The sequence below is a fragment of the Xiphias gladius genome, chromosome 8, assembly GCF_016859285.1.
Source record: "Xiphias gladius isolate SHS-SW01 ecotype Sanya breed wild chromosome 8, ASM1685928v1, whole genome shotgun sequence".
NCBI lineage: Eukaryota > Metazoa > Chordata > Actinopteri > Istiophoriformes > Xiphiidae > Xiphias > Xiphias gladius.
In genome coordinates this window covers 10,031,318-10,050,856 of record NC_053407.1, presented here as the reverse complement: position 1 = coordinate 10,050,856, position 19,539 = coordinate 10,031,318, and the positions used below count along the sequence as shown (strand labels likewise).

Sequence of the window (19,539 nt, the reverse complement as noted above, 5' to 3'; positions counted from 1 at the left end):
TATGGGTCTCTGCAGGAGGCTACTGTAGGCTATTAAAGATCCATTTCCTTCAAAGGCCTCAAAGTGTGTTAGATGTTTACTGCTAGCTCTCTCAAAAGTGTGTCATAAAGGTCATAGTATTTTCTCATTTCCTATGCTTAGTCCTTGATGTGTCTCCATAACCTGCATGTCTTTACTGTTACATAAAAATCGCACAGAGGGAGTCACTTTTGTCCCTGCTGACTGTACATAGCAAGAGACTGAACTTAGTTCTTGCAAGATAGATTTGATTTCATCATCAAGTGAATTATTATCCCTCTGTGACCATCCTCCCAAGTTCCTTTTCTGTTTTGAGTAAAAAAAAAGTGTGTGTTCTTTTTAAGTATGGTACGAGCAGTTTGGGATGACCTGCTTTCTTTTTCTCTGCCTGAAAAAACAGCCTAAATGCCAATGAACTGTGATCTCTTTGCTTGTCTTCTGTCGTTAACTTGAAAACCATCAGAAGGGTCAAAGAGTTGAGTGTCGGAATTTAGGAGAGGAATTTTGGCCTTATTTTGTTTCAAGATGCTTTGTCAGGCTTTTTGGGGTTAAGATTACAATTTATCAACTGATGTGATACAGATCACAGAGAAGAGTATGAGAACATCTAAAAGCAGAAGATTTAATAGGGATCTATTTTGATAATCGATTAATCGTTTAAGTCACATCTTGTGAAAAAAATGCCAAAAATTCTCTGGTTCCAGCTACACAAATATGAATATTTACAAATATGTGAATGTTCTTGGTCTTGGTCTATGATAGTAAACTAAATAATTGGACAAGCAATTTGAATATATCAACTTGCACCTTTGGAAAATGTGATGGGCATTTTTTGCTTTTTCTGAAATTTTATGGCTCAAACAATTAATCATTAAAGTGAGAAAATGATCAACACATTAACTGATAATGAAAATATAAATCAGTTACAGCCCTACCCGTAAGATTTACCCATAATAATTTGTCTCACTGCTTCCAAATATTATATTCCACTGTACCAGTGGATTTTCATTTCAAAAGTAATTGGAGCAGTGACCTATTATGTCTTTTTATATTTTGTAACACTTCCCAAAGATGGCAATTTTTGATCTCTTTCAGACAAAAATTGTCAATAAAAAGATCCACTTACCAATTCACCTGATGTTAAGCTTGTTGCAACCTTGAATCTGTGGCTGGTTGTTGCTGTTGAACAATGCATGGAAAAGATGTTATGTGACAAGAAATGGCTCTTAAGAAACTGAAGCGAACACACTGGCCCCAGTTTTTGTTTAGAACATAACCTTGAAATTCTCCTTTATCTGTGTTGGCTCGCAGCATACTATCACAGGCCAGCAGCGCTTGACAGACACTGAGGAAACTAAGCGTGACTGCACATCAGTTTGCTCTGTACAGCAATCAACCCCAGCATCTTGAGTCCTTGTGCAGGAGGAAAAGGCTTTGGATGCCTGATATCTGTTTGAAGGACGTTCTTATATTTGCCATTCCTACTTTTGATCATGTTGCCATTATTATGGAGAATTGAATTAACCCCAATGATTGAGTCATTTGTTATGATTATTGGCTGATTACTACTGACACTCAATCAGAGAATCCCTTTGTTGTTTGTTTAGTCAATGTTGATGCTGTCTGATTTGTACTGTCGTACAGAGGAACTAGTGCTTGACAGTATTTTACATATAAACTAAAAAAAACCCCGATACTACGGGGGGTCTGTCACAGATGATTTATTGAACACAGATATGTGTGAGTGCACATACATAACAGACTGTACACAACTGCTGCAGGTGCAGATGGCCCTTACAGATTGTGTGTGTACATTTTTTAAGGTTAGAATCAAGCCATGTGTGCTCGCTCACAGGGGATATGATGTAGCTGGTTATCTACATGCTTGTGTTGGAAAAGGGCTCTTTCCGTCTGTGCTGGCACTACAGCCTTCAGCCCTGATCCTGACTGACTGAGCAGAGCCAGACCCAGAGCCTGCTGTTTTTACTGCAGCGAGGAGTTGGCAGGGTGTGAAAAGGAGGCCAGCTGACCTCTGTACCTGCCTCCCTTTCATCATGTGTTGCCACTGGGACTGGGACAACATTGGTTTTCATGAACTAGCTCAGCATCCTGGACAGTTGAGTATAAAGCTCAAGCTTTCACAGAAAGAGGGGCTGACAGTGTAAAAATCCATGTGTGTCCTTCAGGAAGTAAGTAGAGTGGTGACTCATTCCTTACAAAATAAAGGTTGGGTCCCAAACATCAATGTTTAACCTCTCTATTGACAATTATTTTTGGGTCAGTAACATAATTTTGATGTCTTACTAATTAGTGAGCTTCAGAGGTGTAGCTTCATATTTGTACGTTTCCCAAATTATCAAACCATTTAGTATTTTGTTTATTTCGTAACTGACGCTAATTCTTGGGATACTAGAATTGCAGAGAGTTACATAAACCATCCTATTTGCTGAGTCGCTGAGAATTCCAACCAAACAAGGCAAGTTTCTGCATTGCTGTCATGGGAGATAATGCGAACCAGAACCACTGCTTACTTGAAAATGTATTATTCAGCAAATAGACTTGAGCAAACAAGGTTTTTTTTTTGGAGTTATAAACAATACTATATAGCTTTATGACATTTCTTCCACTCTTTTCTCACTCTTTTCTTCTCCATTATCTCCTCTTTGTGCTTGCATTGATGTTGAGTAAAGCTGATCTTTTAAAGGCTGCTCATGCTGCTAAATACAGTCAGAGCCCATCAAGACATTCCACTCATGACAGCTGAGCTACAAACGCCAAAGAAAACATGAATGATCTCGTCCCCATGGGGGTTAAAAAGCAGAAGACATAAAGCTCTACTGCTGCAAGTTATAGCAGGTAAAACGACAGCAAAAGCCAACTCTCACCAAGTATTTACACTGGAAGCTATAACAAACCACGGGCCATTTACAGCGGAGAAAATTGTTGGTACGATCTGGCTTCTTCTTACTATTGCTACATAATTTTCTTAAATTAATAGGATTGTGTTTATTTTCACAGTGTTTTGGGAAGAACTGGGTATTTCCAGTGTCTGGAGTGATTTCTGTGCCACACAGACATGTCCACACATTTGTGCCCTGTGTGTTTCCTGTTTGGCTTTGTATGGGTTCAGTGCCCTTCCTGTGTCCGGCAGCCTCATTCCTAGACAGAAAAGAGGTTGTTTGAGGTCATGTCACTGCAGAAGAATGACAGCAAGACCTTAATTGACCTGGTCTTTATCCTCAATTGTTGCTTTGATTGCTTGTCTGACCAGCTCTCATATGTATGGTTGTTTAGTCATAGAAGTTTAGGGTCCATTTCATTAAGAGGGCGCCAAAAGCTGCAAGTAGTGATGTGTAGTCTCATCTTTGTGTCCTTCATGAAGTTCATATAGTCTCTAATTAAAGTTTCGTCATATGTTGGATTGGACAATGTTGATATCATTCGAGCATTCGAAAGCTGTAATCTTGCAAGTTTGCTTTTCTGCCTAATTGCAAGATGTAGTTAAGTTTTATACAGTATTAAACTTTGCAGCAGAATTCTGAAAACTTCTGTGATTGACTCAGTTTTATGTCGCTCCCTTTCGCTGACAGAATGAAGATGAATGAGGCCTGAATTAAAGCCCTCCACCAGAGAGAGTGTGTTCCAGGGCTGGGGCTGGACCCAGAGACCCCGTCCTTGGGGGTGAAGGGCCCTCACAGCCCTGTGTGAGTCTGGACCATGGGGGATGGAGGCGCTGTTGCAACTGGAGGAGATGGGGTGAACAGGTCCCATGTCCTGTTTGACAACTTCGTCCAGGCGACCACGTGTAAGGGCACGCTCAAGGCCTTCCAGGAGTTGTGTGACCACCTGGAAGTCAAGCCCACCGAGTACAGGGTCTTCTATCACAAGCTCAAGTCCAAACTCAACTACTGGAAGGCCAAGGCGCTCTGGGTCAAGTTAGACAAGAGGGCCGGCCATAAGGAGTACAAAAAGGGTCGTGCCTGTTCCAGCTCAAAGGTAAGCCTGCATTGACAGAAACTGTATGATTCATTTAAGGGCACCTGTGTTTGGTGCCGGCTTCAGTTCGGTGAAAACTAAAACTTGATCTTCTATGTAAAGGAGTCATGTTATGAGATGCTTATGTTTACCAGACAGACGGTTTTGTCATTGCTTTATATTAGTTTGTCACCTTCTCTGGGTTTCATTGTTTACATTGGTGACCCAAGAAAAGAGATACAGCTGTAAAAATGCCTGTATTATTATTGAAAAGTTGAATTGACAACTGTTGAAGTGAAAGGCTAGTTTTCAGCATGTTGCCAAAGATGGCCGCTTATTCTGCTCTGACTTGGTTTTCCACATGTATGTTTCTTATAGTTCATAACACTTGTGTCTCTATGTCTCTAGTGTCTGATCATTGGTGCGGGGCCATGTGGTTTACGTACAGCCATCGAGCTGGCTTTCCTTGGGGCCAAAGTGGTGCTGCTGGAGAAGAGAGATGCCTTCTCCAGGAACAATGTGCTGCACCTCTGGCCCTTCACCATCCAGGACCTCAGGGGCCTTGGGGCCAAGAAGTTCTATGGGAAGTTCTGCGCTGGTGCTATTGATCATATCAGTGAGTACACATGACAAATTTTGCTCTCCTTTGCTTGCACTACTTAATATATGGGTCGTATTTGCCTGCAGGTTTTGTTGTTTAATATACATTTGGAAGATGTGTTTTGGGGTTGTGTAGTTCTTACCTCACCTGAGTTTTGTTTCTCTCTGTTTTTGTATTGCAGGTATTCGCCAGCTACAGCTAATGCTGCTCAAAGTGGCTCTCCTGCTGGGCATAGAGATCCATGTCAATGTAGAGTTCAAGGGCCTTATTGAACCCCCTGAAGATCAAGAGACTGAAAGTAAGTGAGCTGAGCCTGCTGCCAGACCAGCCCAAGAAAACTGAACAGAAAGTGAACATGTGTTTTGTCAGAGAAGTATCTGTCAAAAGCTCTAAGCCTGGCTCTGTCGATGGATTTCTGTCTGATTACACATGCTGTGTTTTCATAGGGATAGGCTGGAGGGCTGAGGTCCACCCCAGGACACACCCTGTCAGCGAGCTTGAGTTTGATGTCATCATTGGCGCAGACGGGCGGAGAAACACATTGCCAGGCAAGTCTGCATGTACAGACTGTGTGAAATGCATTAGTAATGCTGATTACCCTTGACTAAACAAAGAAAGCACAAGCAGCACTATTTGTTTGTTTCTTCACGTGGACTTGGAGTTCAGTCATAATGATTATGATCTCACTTGTGTACAGCTGTGGTTGGTGGCCTGACCTCATTCCGTTCCTCGTTTATGAATGAGCATTTGTGCACATCTGTGTGTGTGTGTGTGTGTGTGTGTGTGTATGATTGTGTCTGGCTGCTACATCCAACTTCGGAGAGTGTTTGCTCTCCCAGCAGAGCAGAATAGGAATTGTTGAATTGGCTGTCTGTTTCCTTTATGAGTGTTTGGACCTCCCAAACAGCCACACTGGCAAAGGGAACCCCTGTGGAGTAGAGTACCATGACCCCTCTCTGTACTACTGACTGCTGCACTGATGAAGGGAAGCAGCAGGCTCCCTCTGGGATAACCATGAACTACATGCACACAGCTTGAAAAACGAGAAAGCTGTTTCTGATACAGAACACGTGATTGCATTTATGATGTACACTATGTATTAGCAGGGTTTGACATGTTGTATAAGTAATTATGAGTTGGCAACTAGTTTTGTGATTTGAGTGTTTACCTTCTTTTTCAGAAACTTTTTGAATTTATGTTGTCATATTTCATGGTCTGTGCACCCTGAATCCTGACCTTGAGGTCACACTGTCTACTTCCTTCCTGTAATCCCCAGGGTTTCGGCGGAAGGAGTTCCGGGGCAAGCTTGCCATCGCCATCACGGCTAACTTCATCAACAGGAACACGACAGCAGAGGCAAAGGTTGAGGAGATCAGCGGTGTGGCCTTCATCTTCAACCAGAAGTTTTTTCAAGACCTCAGAGAAGCAACAGGTCTGCCACAGCTCCACTCTGCTCCATTTCTTCAGTTTACAGGGATCTTATGTCTTTTCTTAAGGTAGCTGTATGATACAAAACCTTAAGATGCACCATTAAACATAAAAACTGTCAAATTTTTATTCGTTTTTTTGGTATTGGTAATTGTAAGAACTCCAGCTAGTTCCTGGAAGCAGTGGATGCCAAAAACATAAAGGTAAACACGACAAATAATCTGTCCTTTCATCACAGTTCTGAATATGTCAGCTCACCCAATTAAAATGCTTAACATTAGCTTTGTTGCCAAATCTGTCCACAGTTTATTGCTGACATGACGATGTTCCCGGGGCTGTGGTTAGGTGCTCTGAGTCATGTAATTGCCGCTCTTGGCCTCAAATGACGACATGACAGTCAGCAATGGCACTATGGAAGACGATTGTGCTTGGTATATAACAATATGTCTTTCTATTGGTCTTTTTAGGTATTGACCTGGAAAACATTGTCTACTACAAGGATGACACGCACTACTTTGTGATGACTGCCAAAAAACAGAGCCTGCTGGAGAAAGGAGTCATTCTGCATGTGAGTGATCAAAGCCCAGAGCTCAGTTTGGTGTGTGTGTGTGTGTGTGTGTGTGTGTGTGTGTGTGTGTGTGTGTGTGTGTGTGTGTGTTTGAGAGACAATTGTTGAATCTCAGTCTTTCTGTCTCTAGTAGACATAAAGGGTATATGCACACACAGACTGACAAAGTAACAAGTCTGACTGTCTCTCTCTTTTTGTTTCGCTCGCTTTCATTCTGTCAGTCTTTTATTCTCTTTCTGTTTTTGCCCAATATCGGCCTAATGGTCTAACCAAGCCAACAGTGTCCAGGGACAAACTGCCAACTCAAGCAGACTTACCGAGTGTTTGTGCCCTCACTATAAATGGTAGTTTCCTCTGCCTGGCCGCTTTCCACAGGAAACTGGAAAAACTGTTTTACATTTCTGTCTTCATGTACAAAACATTACTGAAGGTTTTCTGTGATTGTGTTGTGGCTTTTGGATACTAAATAGCCTTAAAAATTTTTTTTAAATGAGCGTTTTTGTAAACCTAGTCATGGTCATTACTTCTCTTCAGATAATTTAAGCTGTTTTACATAGACACAATTGTACTACATATTTTGGTGCCTCAATGCATGTGTGTGTGCAAGTCTGTGTTTGTTTTCATGCTTAGCTGATGACATTAATGAGCTATTGGTGTACACTGAGGTGTGAAGCTAGACGGGATTTGGAGTCGGTAGGCACATGTTAATGAGAAGACATAATTTACTGCGGTTGGTTTTTGATAGAAAGTCCTAGACAGATCCTGTTATATCCCCTTGGAAAAGGATAGAGGAAGGGTGGAGTGGTTGGCAGAAGGGCGGTGAGTCTACACAGTTCAAGGAAAATTTAAAAGAAACAACAAAAAAAACCATTCCTATCTTGCACTACCTTCCCCTTCCTCTCGCCCGCCATCACCACCAGCCTTGCCTGGCCTGGCCATCCAGGGAGCTTGAAGATTGAAGAATGTGCCTCTCACCACCCTCTATGAAAACATGTCACTTTGAAAGCATGCAGTGATTTGATGCTACATGTTGGAGAGACTTGTGAACAGCACAGTCCAGTCCACTGCAAGGGCCTGGACCTCTTTGTAGCACGGTCAAGTTATAGAGGCTGTCACCATAAAATTAAAACTTGTTGTAAGGATGTTATTTTCTAAAGTTTTCTTTAAAAATGTAAATATAAATGTTTCAAGACATTTCTCATACTACCCTTTCTAAGATCACTTATTTGGTGAGCTAGCTGCTCTTGCTCCTTCAGCATCCCATACAATGATTTCCCTGTCCCAGCCAATCAAGCTCTGGTAATTTTATAATTGCTTGAATGTCCAATTCAAATTCAAATTTAACACAACACAAACTGCAACTTTCATCCCTGTGTTTGTTTGCTTTTTTAATTGTAGTGAGGACATTTTACATTATTTTTCTGTCATTCTTTCTAGGAATCGTTTTTGTCAGTCAATTAACAGACTGCAAACAAAATTTGCCTCATCTGTTGAATGTATGTCATTACACCTCATTATGTATTATTGCGTACATTGTCTTCACCTTAGCTTTCTGCCACAGTTGCTTCTTTCATATGCTGAGTGAGCCACGTCCAGAACTGATGATTTTTCAAGCTGTGACTCTTTGATTACATTTCTCTGGACATCTCTGCTTTTTATCTTAATGCCTCTTCTAATCTCATCTCATTCTCTTATCTTACCTGTAGGACTATGCAGACACAGAGCTGCTGCTGTCCAGAGCTAATGTAGACCAGGCTGCCCTGCTGTCTTACGCCCGTGAGGCTGCAGATTTCTCCACCAGCCACCAGCTGCCCACACTTGACTTTGCCATCAACCACTATGGTCAGCCCGATGTAGCCATGTTCGACTTCACCTGCATGTATGCGTCTGAGAACGCTGCCATGGTGCGCCAACGCAGTGGCCACAAGCTGCTGGTGGCGCTTGTGGGAGACAGCCTGTTGGAGGTGAGAGATACGAGAGAGGTTTTTAAGGATTTTCAATAGACTATGTTTTACTCTTTTATACTTCTCAAGTTCAAGTTGTTCTTTAAATCTTGTATCTCACTCCTGTCAATTTTGTTATTCTATATCCTTGGTTCTTCTGTGGCTATATTTGGTTGTTGAATGTGGCGCTCACTGTCTCCAGCCCTTCTGGCCCATGGGCACTGGCATCGCACGAGGTTTCCTGGCAGCCATGGACTCGGGCTGGATGGTGAAGAGCTGGGCTCAGGGAAAAACCCCTCTTGAGGTGCTGGCTGAGAGGTGAGGGTTTGGAAACACTGATACATACACACCAAAATCACATCCAAACACTCGTGCACACACAGCGACACTCACACACTCACGCACATGCTCCCTCTCTTCAAACACACCCTTTTATCTCTTAAGTGTTTTACAAGGAAATGTGCCTGTATGTGATTGCAAGCATCAGTCCCACCTTTGCTAGTACTAATGGGATAAGAGGCTCTCATAATAACTGACTGGAATGTGACTCCTCTGTTCTGCAGTAACTCTCTGCGCCCTTTAATAACAATGTTAATATGATTTCTATATGATTTGCCATAGCATCCTCCTATATCTTCTTGCCACTAATGTGAATCTGCCTATACAGTGAATGGGAGTGTCACATTTCATAAAAAGTTTTTCCTCTATCCTTTAGGGAGAGTATATACCGCCTACTGCCCCAGACCACGCCAGAAAACGTCAGTAAGAACTTCAGTCATTACAGTGTGGATCCTACCACACGTTACCCAAACATTAGCCTTAACTTCCTCAAGCCCAGCCAGGTAAGAATGGGAGCCAATCCCAGGTGTCATCCTTGTCTCTATTGTTGTCTCATCGTACACATACATTCATAGTATCAGTCAAGGATACGTTAACTGCTCTATGAAATGAGAAAATTGAACGTAGTAATTATGTGTATGTTGCAGGTGCGTCACCTCTTTGACACAGGGGAGTCGAGGGAGATGCGCATTGAAATAGAGAATGTTATCAACACGTCAACACCCAAGTTGGCCAGGAATGGTTTGTATCTCTTGCATTTTATTAGTTTTGATAGTAACACCCTTAATGTGCTTATTGATCGGTGTAGGATTTCGTGCAATCACTGTTGCTGAGATGTAATAATGAACTATTTTCACTCTAGAAAATTGCCTGCTTGACAAGCAGTTGCAAGGTAACACAAAGTCCAAATGCATGGTGTTGCTTTTTAGGGATTCCTAATAGTTTTAACAGTTTGAAAGTTTACCTGCTATGTATTCATGAATGAATATTATGAAATGAATACTGGAATGATGGAACTTTGTGGATGGACTGATTGCAGCCTATAAAAATTCCTTTGCCCATACTAACTCGGTCATTGATACTCTCCCTGGTTATATTCAACACTTAATTACCCTTCTAGCTGTTTTAAAGGTTCCCTTTGAATTCTGCATCCTCTCCCTAACCTCTCATTTGTATCCTTTTTCTCCTTTACATAAGAAAACTTTTTACATCTCACAGTTCATAATACTTCCTCATTGGCTGGTTGAAACTTGTACTAACATAGATGAGGCCATGGATGACAAAACTTTATAATCTTACGCTCAGCCTTGCCTGACCAAGGCCATGAGATTGCCCAGCAAGAGATGTGTAGTGCTTTCCTGAAACAGTTTGTATTTCTTGCCAGGTTTAATCCACATTCTATTCAACTTGATGCTTTAACATCAAGCCTTTAATTTTCTCTTTCTCCCATACCAGAATCCATAGCTCGATCCAGTAAACTGCTCAACTGGTGCCAGAGACAGACAGAAGGATACAGGAATGTTAATGTGACAGACCTTACTATGTCTTGGAAGAGCGGTTTGGCCCTGTGTGCCCTCATTCACCGATACAGACCGGATCTCATGTGAGTATCCGAAAGAAATACACATGCACAACATACACCAAATGGAGCACAGATTAATACAGATGGGAAATTTGTCTCACAATTTCTGGACCTTTGCAAATCCTGCCAAGTGTATCCTGTCTTGGTTAGAGTGAAAGGGTTAAAACTACTGCAGTGCCTGGAAAGACTGGCCTGCTGTGTTTATGTGAGTTTGTTGGTTTCAAATGATGTTCATTGTCTGGTTGGGACCTTGGTTTTGGACTGTATATCACTGTAAATGAGGTGACATCTACCAGTCATAATGGCCTCTTGGGTCCCTTAACGGAGCCTTCCTCATATCCTCCTCTCCTCCCACACACACACACACACACACACACACACACACACACACACACACACACACACACACACACACACACACACACACACACACACACACACAACACAGTCTCCATCCAAATTGCCTAATGCAGTTTGCTACCCTCTGGATGCAAAGTGGCAGTTAACATAATAAGCTATTAGTGTCTGTGTCCTGCCTGACCTTTACCAAGTGTTGCTCTGCTGCCTTTGATAGGCCAGATGATGGGAGGAAGGGAGGGAGGCTGATGAGTGGAGGTACCCTGGGAAAACTGCGTTCACGTGTACACATGTACAAGACGGATGCTGGGAAGGATTGAGTGGAGGGTCCACTCTGTGCCTGACGTGATGTTCCTTCGCTAATGCTTTTAAAAAGACTGTATGAGCAGTTGAAATGTATTGATGAGCCTTCTTAATGGTATTTTCAGCTGCAGTATAATGACATTTACAGTAATGTAGAGTTTAATAGCCTGCTTTACAGAAATGCTTCTTCATTAGTGTTGGCAATGCAGGCTCACTGTCAATTAATTTCCATTATGTCCAAAACTGTTGGATAACTGTGTCTGGAAAATATAAATTCGTTCCTTTTTTCTCTGAAATTTGAGACTGATAGTTGATAAGTTCTTCATTGATTTGGTGTGCAATCAAGAATCATCAGCTGTGAGGAAGTTATTGTGTACAAAATGTACCTGAGCCACAATCATGTTCCTTGAGTGAGTAGGATTTAGGGGGATCTATTGGCATAAATGGAATGCACAATTCATAATTATGTTTTGTCAATCAATGTTACGCAAAATGGTAGAAAGTTCACTTTGTTTCTGGTCTCATTATCGCAGTTAACAGCGAATGCTCATGCAAAATAACAACAAAAACAAAGTCAAATATTGATATTATTTTTGTCGTTTTATGATTAGCCTTTTCTGTTTGTCCCTTATCTTTGACATTTCAATTATTGCTCCTATCATATCCCATATCATTCGAACGTTGTCTTTTGATCTCTCTCTCCTCTTTCTCCCTCCTTCCTCCTGCCCGCAGTGACTTTGACTCGCTGGATGAGCGAGACCAGGAGAAGAACAACCAGTTGGGTTTTGACGTGGCAGAGAAGGAATTTGGCATCTCGCCCTGCATGACTGGCAAGGAGATGTCCTCTGTGGTGGAACCAGACAAACTCTCTATGGTCATGTACCTCAGCCAGTTCTATGAGATGTTCAAGGACACAGTGCCACCTGGAGGTGAGAGTGAGTGATACAGTAGGACTGTTCTGCAATCTGGTTTTGGGAGGTGTCTGTAACTACAGAAGTATCATCTTCTGACAGATGCCTGGAAAACATAATTACTTGTAATCCTGAGAGGATTTTAAAGTGTTTTTTTCTTGCTCATAACCTTTTTTCTGTTGATTTATGTTCAGACAACCACAACTTGAGCCCTGAGGATAAGGCCGCGCTGATAGCCAGCACCAAGTCGCCCATTTCGTTCCTTAGCAAACTTGGTCAGAGCATAGCAATATCCAGGAAACGAAATCCGAAGGTCAGTGCCTGAGAAATGCCTGTTAGCACCATTTGATTTCTTAAAATATCAAAAATGGCACTTCACCATTTTATTGTTTTGCCTGAAGTTAAAATAACTCATGACATGTCATCAACAGGACAAAAAAGAGAAGGATGTAGATGGTTTGGGGAAGAGAAGGAAGACCAGTCAGTCTGAAGATGTGAGTAGTTCTGGCAGCACAGTGTCTCAGATGTTGAGGTTGTTGTGAATTTAATTAATCCCACTAGATTGACGGCAACAGGCAAAAAAAAACAACTGTTTTCCCTATTTTCCCACAGGAGGAGGTATCAAGGACTGCTCGTGACGACAGGCCGTCTGTCCCAGCTATCCTATCTGAGAGAAAAATGGACTCTGCTGCTGTAGGGAACCACAACAAAGTCAAGGTCATGGCCACCCAGCTACTCGCCAAGTTTGAGGAGAACGCCCCTGCCCAGCCTACAGGACTTAAAAGACAGGTATGGAGGAAGTCATGTGGTTCATTTTGTGGTATTACAGCTGGGGGTGGTGGAAAGAGTTTTCCACCAGGGGAAAGATGTTCAGACTTTGTGGGAGTTCAGATTACTTTTTGCACACTCATTGTGGTTTGTTTTTCCTTACAATGAATAGTTTGATGAACATGTAGATTTCATATTGTATGACAGGGCCGCTAGTCTCATGATGGACGAGCTGTATTAATGAGCTCAGATCCAGAATGCTAATATTGGTCAGGCTGGGTATTGTTCCCAGATCCTGTAGGCGGCCGCACAGTGCTGACTAGGCTTGGAGGGCTCGGGTGAACTGCCAAGCACTGGTTTTCTTGCTACTGAGGACCACCAGAGCAGTGGGAGGGAGATGTGGGCTGTGAGAACACTAGGCAGTATTGTTGATGGAGAGAAAGACAACTCTCAACTGTTGCAGACTGAGAAAACGTCTTGTTACTGTGTGACTTGATAAGCTGCTGCTGATTTGAAGTTTTTTTAAATATAAAAGCTTATGTTAGTTTAAAACTTAATATTCGACAGTTTGTGGGGAAGGTTTGCAGCAGTTGCTTTGCTGAAGATATGTTTGTATTTCCTCTTTTTCCATGTATTATTAATGTGTATTCTGCATGACTTTTACTGTGTAATACCTCTAAGCGCTATTATACCTTTTACACAACTTCTCTCAGCATGATCTTCATATGACTGTCATTTCCTTATTAGTTTGAACACTTATTTTCCAACCAATGTGATGACTGTGCGCCTGATTCACTTCCTTTTTTCCGTTTTTCTCTCTCCTTGCCTCCATCTCCCATCGTGGACCATTTCATGATGCCTTGCATGGCTATTCTGGCCCTTTTAATGGCCATGTTTGCTGTCACTCATCTTTATTTGGCCACAAAGGGGGACTCTCTGCCCAATCTGGACCGCCTTTTGCCCCATTCCCCGCCCCAAACCCCTCTGAATGAGCCAGTGTGCCTGGCACCTGTCCCAGCATGGAGAAAGGTAAAGCGTGGAACTGCTCCAACCATATCCCCTTAGAGACTAACCCTTAGACTGACCAACTAACCATATGTCCCTGTGATGTGTCATAGTGGGGAAAGCTGCTTTGTATTGACCAGTACTAGTCTGTGCCATATCTTCTCTGTAGACAGACTGCAGATCTGTTGTGTCAGATTTGGTGGAATTAACTCAATAGCGCAGGTGCTTGGAAACGTGTTGCATAGTTAACAAAACTGTGTGTGTGTGTGTGTTTTAACTTCTCAATCAAATAGATGTGCAACTTTGTGTGCTTGTGTCTGAGAGAGAGACATAAAAGATCACCACCGTCATGGTCTCTCTCCTCCTTGCTTCTCCTTTCCTGGTTCAGAGACGCACACAGCAGCAGATGCAGCTGAGCAATCGCTACAAAGAAATGATCAAGTGTCAGACGCTACCCAGCAGGGGGGAGCAGGTATGCTGACCTGGTAGTCCTCCAACTCCTTTCACATCCCATTAAATTGAAATCCACCCTCCTACAGATGAAAATGGAGTGGTGTTCCAAATGAGAATCAAGGGGGAGGGATGGTAGCCCCACCAAGCCAGGCAACATCTTGGGAGAATAATTTTATAATACGAGATGCTGGAAAACATCCACTTAGATCAAATTAGCCCCGAAGCAGATCAAACAACAAAATATGGGTAATGTTTAGATTCTTTCAAGACTCCAAAATCCTGTCAACAGCTTTTCAAAGTCAGGTGTTACAAATATAAGACAGTTCTGCAACTGCATGGCCTATATCTTGCCTCAGATATTGATTTTGCTAAGATAGGTTAGGATACATTTTGCAGTGTTTTCAGAAGTTTATGAAGAAATAGAAATAGTGTTCCAAAACAGTTCATTAATAAACTGATTCACATTCGTAGGTAAACACCATTTACAGCCAATTGAGTGGTGGGTTTGTCTAGTCAGACATAGAGAAAGGTTCACGTTCAAAGCACATCAGTAAATAGGACATTGCATGGTCATAAAAAGCTATTAGGCCCATATGTAGGAGGTGGTACCTAGCTGTGATATTCAAAACACAAAATGACATTTATGTAATAATATGCAGCCAGCTTTTGTTGGCAGTAGTTAAAGGTTAAAGGCACCCTTTGGAGTTTTTTTCTAAACAAACAAAGCTCTGTTTACAATCAGTGCTTTTCACCAAAACGCATTATATTTATTTTTAGACCTAACATATGTTTTGAAAGCATTCCCTAGTGCTACTAGCAGTCAAAAACTTTACAGGGTACATTTAATATTTCTGCTGTTTAGAACAAGCTTAAATGTTGGGTATGTGTGCTCAAAAAAAAAAAAAAAAAAATTAGGCCAGATAAGAAAGACAGAAACAGAATGGGTAGTCTTCATCTATGATTGCAACCTTCCCCCCTCTTTCTTGCATTGCGCTACTTTTTTTATGACTTGTGAGCTCCTGTTAAGGGTTCCCTGCTACAAATGTTTTAGCCCTCCCTATGGAAGTGGATATAGTTAAGCCTGCTATTTTGTTAGCCAGTATTGGTGCCACGGGCATGTTGCTTACAAAGAAATAAGATGCAGTGCTATATTCACTCTGGCAGCCTCAGTAAAGAACCAGCCGTAGCCTGCTGCCCTGCCTTGTTGTAACCCTGCTTTACTGGTTTTCCCTTTTGAATAACATAATCGGCCCAGAATCAGTTTTCTCAAGCTGATGCTGAAAAAGTTGTGTTTCTTTTTGTCGTGTCATACATTAAGCAGTCGTATCACAGACATTACTTTAAAGCCTTAACCTCTGCTGTTTAAAGGGATTTAATTAGCTGCCATTCTTAAATGTCTTCTCACTGCACAAGAAGTCTCTTGCTGCTGCGTAAATAAGCTGTAAATCAGTTGTAAAGACTGGAAATAATGTTGATAATCCTAAATGCTTCTCTGCGTAAAATGTTTAGGATTGAGTTTTTTAAGCCACTCTTATTGGTTGTTTATATTTTATGTTATTTTATTTCTCTCTTTTCATAGAGGAAATCTCTCTTCATCCCATGTTATTGTGATATTTTTTGCAGCTTTTTTCTATAGTATTGTAATGGACAATAAGTTTCCATATGGCTTTAAACTTTAAATCATAGTTAATTACAGCACCAGTGAATTATTTTCCCTTTTGTCTCCCTGACAGCCATTGGAATATATTTTTAAAGTGTTCAATTTTGCTGCATACACTTTGTGGGTGTTTTTTTTTGGCGTATGTATGGAAATGTGTGTGCCAGTGTGTCAGGCATTGCTAACGGTGCTTGTTCATGAACGTTACAAAGTAAAGTGGAACAACACACAAATTCCATTAACCAAGCAGATTACTAATTTGGTGTTGAGGTTATACACAAATGTTTTTAATCATAATTTCTCTTGGTTTTACAAGTTTTTGGAGACAGTATAATGTTTAATCCCACTTTGAAAGATACAGAAAGAGTATAAAGATTCGTCTTAGCACTAGCTCATCATCTTCATCCTCATCCTCGTCTTCTATTGCTCAATCTTCTGTTCCTGTTCCTCATCTTTCAAGGCCAGAAGTGGTGCAGACCAACTGTCAAGCTCGGGCTCTCGGAGCTGCCCAAAGAAAACCATTCTGCTCCCTTCCTCCTCCTCCACTTCCTCGCTCTCTCTTCACTCAGAGGTGACACACAGTCTGCTGTATCTGTCTGTTTGTGTCTGTCTAACTCTGCCATAAATCCATGGCTAACCCAACCAACGTCCCCTTACGCCCTTACTCCCTGTTTTTGTCTCCACAATCAGTCCTCCTAATAATGTCTGCTGTATCTCAGATTTGACCTCTGCAGTGTGTCGCCTATATAAAAACATAATGCTGCATTTTCCCAGGGGAACTTTCTAGTGAGGTCATAGTCTTGTTTACTTCCCTGTGAGTGGGTAGAGTGTGTCATTATCAGAGGAGCTGCTTGTTTTCGCGCTGAAGGATATGTTGTTGGGATGGGAAGGCTCGTAAATAAATGTAAATTCAAGGGACCAATGGTTAATTTTTAACCTATTGTCAGGTGCTGTCAGATATTCTAACAAGCTGTTCTCTAAAGTGACCGGCAGTCAACAACTCCTTTTTGTAAAAGTCTAGTTATGCTCGATGCAAACCAAAGTGTTAATACAGCATGTGTCCTCTCATTTCTGCCTTCAAGCATTTATGTAAAAGTCCGGAGGAAGAGGAACTTGAATACTACGAAAGGCCTCTGAAATACGGGGTAGAGTAAATGAGTGATTGCATGGATATGTATTCAGCTTGTTAATCTTTTGTTTGTATTTGGAATTTTTTAAAGAGATAATGGTTGGAGTGGCTGTAAAGAGGCATTTGTATGGAACAAACAAGGCTTTTCCTTACATAAAACCATGGTAATCAGCCATTAGCTACACCCACTCAGCATCAAGTCTCAATAGAGCTTCCTCGGCAGGAATGGAAGCCACTGCACCTGACAGACCCAGGACCCATTCACATACCTGGTATACAGGAGAGGGCTGACCGCCTAATCTCAAAGTTTAAGGGCAAGCCTGATAAGCCTCCAAAGGTGAACACCATGCATGGAAGTTTTTGGGTGAACATGGTTTCCAATGTTTGATATTTTTAACTTTACATGTGAAAAAACTTGCTATTGGTGTAAAATTGTACTTTCTTTCAAGTCTAATGCTCCCTTTCACCATCCCTCTTTTCTCCACGGAGCCTAAGAAAAAGCCGTCCCGTTTCTTTTTAGAGCAGTGGCACTTTTCCCGAGGCCTAACTGAGAGTCCTGGTTCAACACTATCCTCTCCTGACTCTTCCAAAAAGGTTAGGTTTTTGGTGCTGTGGCCTGAGACTCTTCACACATCACCCTCTGTCGTACTGAGAAATAAACTCTTACAAATGTTTACTTTGAGCTCAAGACATTACTTATAGGCTCACTCAAGCTTGTTCAGTTCTTGTTTATTCATCTCAAGTGTAATCTATTGTTTTGCTAAATATTTCTGGTAGATATCTTTACTAACTGCAGTGCATTGCTTTCATAGTTTACCCACTCAGGCTGACATTACTACATAAATTAAAGACTATCAGCTGGAACTATGAAAACAAAGGCTAACAAACTATCTATGGTTTGTACCACAATGACAAGCTTTTTGGAAGGGAGATTGTTTTTGGAAACCACTAAAAAGACAAAGAATGACTACATTTTCATCCTTGTCAATCCCCTTGGTGATTGAATCATCTATTTCTCTGCAGGAGTCAGCAAGGCCTCTGCATTCTGATGACCAAATGCCCTTATTTGTGCTTAGTATTCAGGAGAGGGCTGAGCAACTTGCCTCTCAATTTGAGTGCAAGCCAGTCGGGCCACAGGTGAAATTTCCCTATTAATGCAGACAGCTGCTTATCAGTGAAGAATTGATACATGTTGAGAAAGGATCACAAGTTTTGACCAACAGGGCAAGACACTTGCCCTGTTGGGGCATGCGATAGAACATGAGATAGAATTACTTTATAGCAAGCCTTAGTGGAAAACAAGATTACTTTTTGATGTTTGAGTTAAGCTCTAATGACTTTATTTGTTATTTACACAGATGCAGCGATATGATTATTATTGAAATGAAGAAATATAAAGAGCATAAAGGTTACATTCAATAAATGAGAAATAGCAGTGTTATCAGCATTCTGGTACTCAGCAGTGTATGCTAGCGTGTTGGCAGAGAGCACTAGATGGTATGACTTTACAGCTATTGGAAAACAGGAGTAATTTCAATGTGTGAGTCCAGTTCAGCCGACCTTATTTTGCATTTGCACTGATGTAGCTATAGAAATATTATTAAAAAATGGACACATAAAAACATAGGGGTTACATTGCCCAAAAAAAGCAGGGTCAGCATACTTAATAATGTATGCTAAAATGTTAGCATAGAAAAGAACTCCAGAGGGAATGAAGCTGACCAACAGGTTATTCTCTGAACAAAACTCTGTTTTTAGTCATTTAATTTTAGAAAATGACGTAAAAGGGAAAACAAATGTTGTAAAAAATAAACAAAAAAAACACTACTATTATCTATTACCATATTAGGTTCTTAGATTGTTAACTGAACATTTTTTCATTCACCTTTTTAATTTGACTTACTACTCTTCTAACTGCTCTCCTCTCCCCCTCTTTTGTGGAGCCTAAGAAAAAACCCTCACGTTTTTTTATGGAACAATGGCACCTGGCCCGAGCCCAGAGTCCCCCCGATTCTCCGCCCCCCTCCTCTGACACCTTGAGACAGGTAGTCGCTTTGCACCTGGAGAGGAATGGAATGTAGTGACGCTAACACGCTACACCTGCCCTTGGTCTTTCAGGAGGATGAATTCTTCTCACTTAGTTGTAGAAATTGCTTAACACGGCTTAAGATCACCTGAGACTTGCTTGAAAAGCCGAGTGCTTGTTGTGAAATCTGAAGAAACTAATTTGCAACCCAGTAATTGTTTACTATGGTTGTTGTGATGAATATGTGGGTGAGTAATCAGCTCCTGTGACTGTGAATCTATCTGATATGAGCTTATTCTTAGCTGGAGTGTGGTTGAACTCAATTATAATTCCCACAAATATTTGCCAAGGGAGTCCCTAGTAGCTGTTTTGAACTGGAAGACTAGCTTGGCAGCAAAAATCTCATCTATTGTAACTCCCATGTTGACAAGCACAGATCCAGCTGTGGCAGAGGAACAATTTAGCAATGCAGTCGG

General features: G+C 41.5%; 1 protein-coding gene across 30 annotated transcripts in view; it reads left to right on the top strand.

The window, feature by feature from the left end:
* The window catches only part of mical3a (microtubule associated monooxygenase, calponin and LIM domain containing 3a), an 87,843-nt gene that overhangs the window by 38,830 nt on the left and 29,474 nt on the right, over positions 1–19,539 (top strand). For 13 of the 30 annotated variants that reach the window (XM_040133449.1, XM_040133450.1, XM_040133459.1 and 10 more), the window contains 24 exons: positions 3,609–4,014; positions 4,402–4,609; positions 4,776–4,892; positions 5,041–5,142; positions 5,871–6,026; positions 6,490–6,590; positions 8,297–8,554; positions 8,736–8,851; positions 9,249–9,375; positions 9,520–9,613; positions 9,735–9,764; positions 10,328–10,475; positions 11,847–12,043; positions 12,220–12,338; positions 12,457–12,519; positions 12,638–12,814; positions 13,721–13,822; positions 14,187–14,270; positions 16,369–16,479; positions 16,991–17,053; positions 17,261–17,374; positions 17,527–17,631; positions 18,061–18,174; positions 18,981–19,082. In XM_040133449.1, coding sequence (XP_039989383.1) covers positions 3,736–4,014; positions 4,402–4,609; positions 4,776–4,892; positions 5,041–5,142; positions 5,871–6,026; positions 6,490–6,590; positions 8,297–8,554; positions 8,736–8,851; positions 9,249–9,375; positions 9,520–9,613; positions 9,735–9,764; positions 10,328–10,475; positions 11,847–12,043; positions 12,220–12,338; positions 12,457–12,519; positions 12,638–12,814; positions 13,721–13,822; positions 14,187–14,270; positions 16,369–16,479; positions 16,991–17,053; positions 17,261–17,374; positions 17,527–17,631; positions 18,061–18,174; positions 18,981–19,082 — 3,087 coding nt within the window. In that variant the 5' untranslated portion in view covers positions 3,609–3,735. Of the gene's footprint in view, positions 1–3,608; positions 4,015–4,401; positions 4,610–4,775; positions 4,893–5,040; positions 5,143–5,870; positions 6,027–6,489; positions 6,591–8,296; positions 8,555–8,735; positions 8,852–9,248; positions 9,376–9,519; positions 9,614–9,734; positions 9,765–10,327; positions 10,476–11,846; positions 12,044–12,219; positions 12,339–12,456; positions 12,520–12,637; positions 12,815–13,720; positions 13,823–14,186; positions 14,271–16,368; positions 16,497–16,990; positions 17,054–17,128; positions 17,375–17,526; positions 17,632–18,060; positions 18,175–18,980; positions 19,083–19,539 lie in introns of those variants that run through there. The other 17 variants (XM_040133475.1, XM_040133455.1, XM_040133466.1 and 14 more) reach the window with 13 other exon arrangements.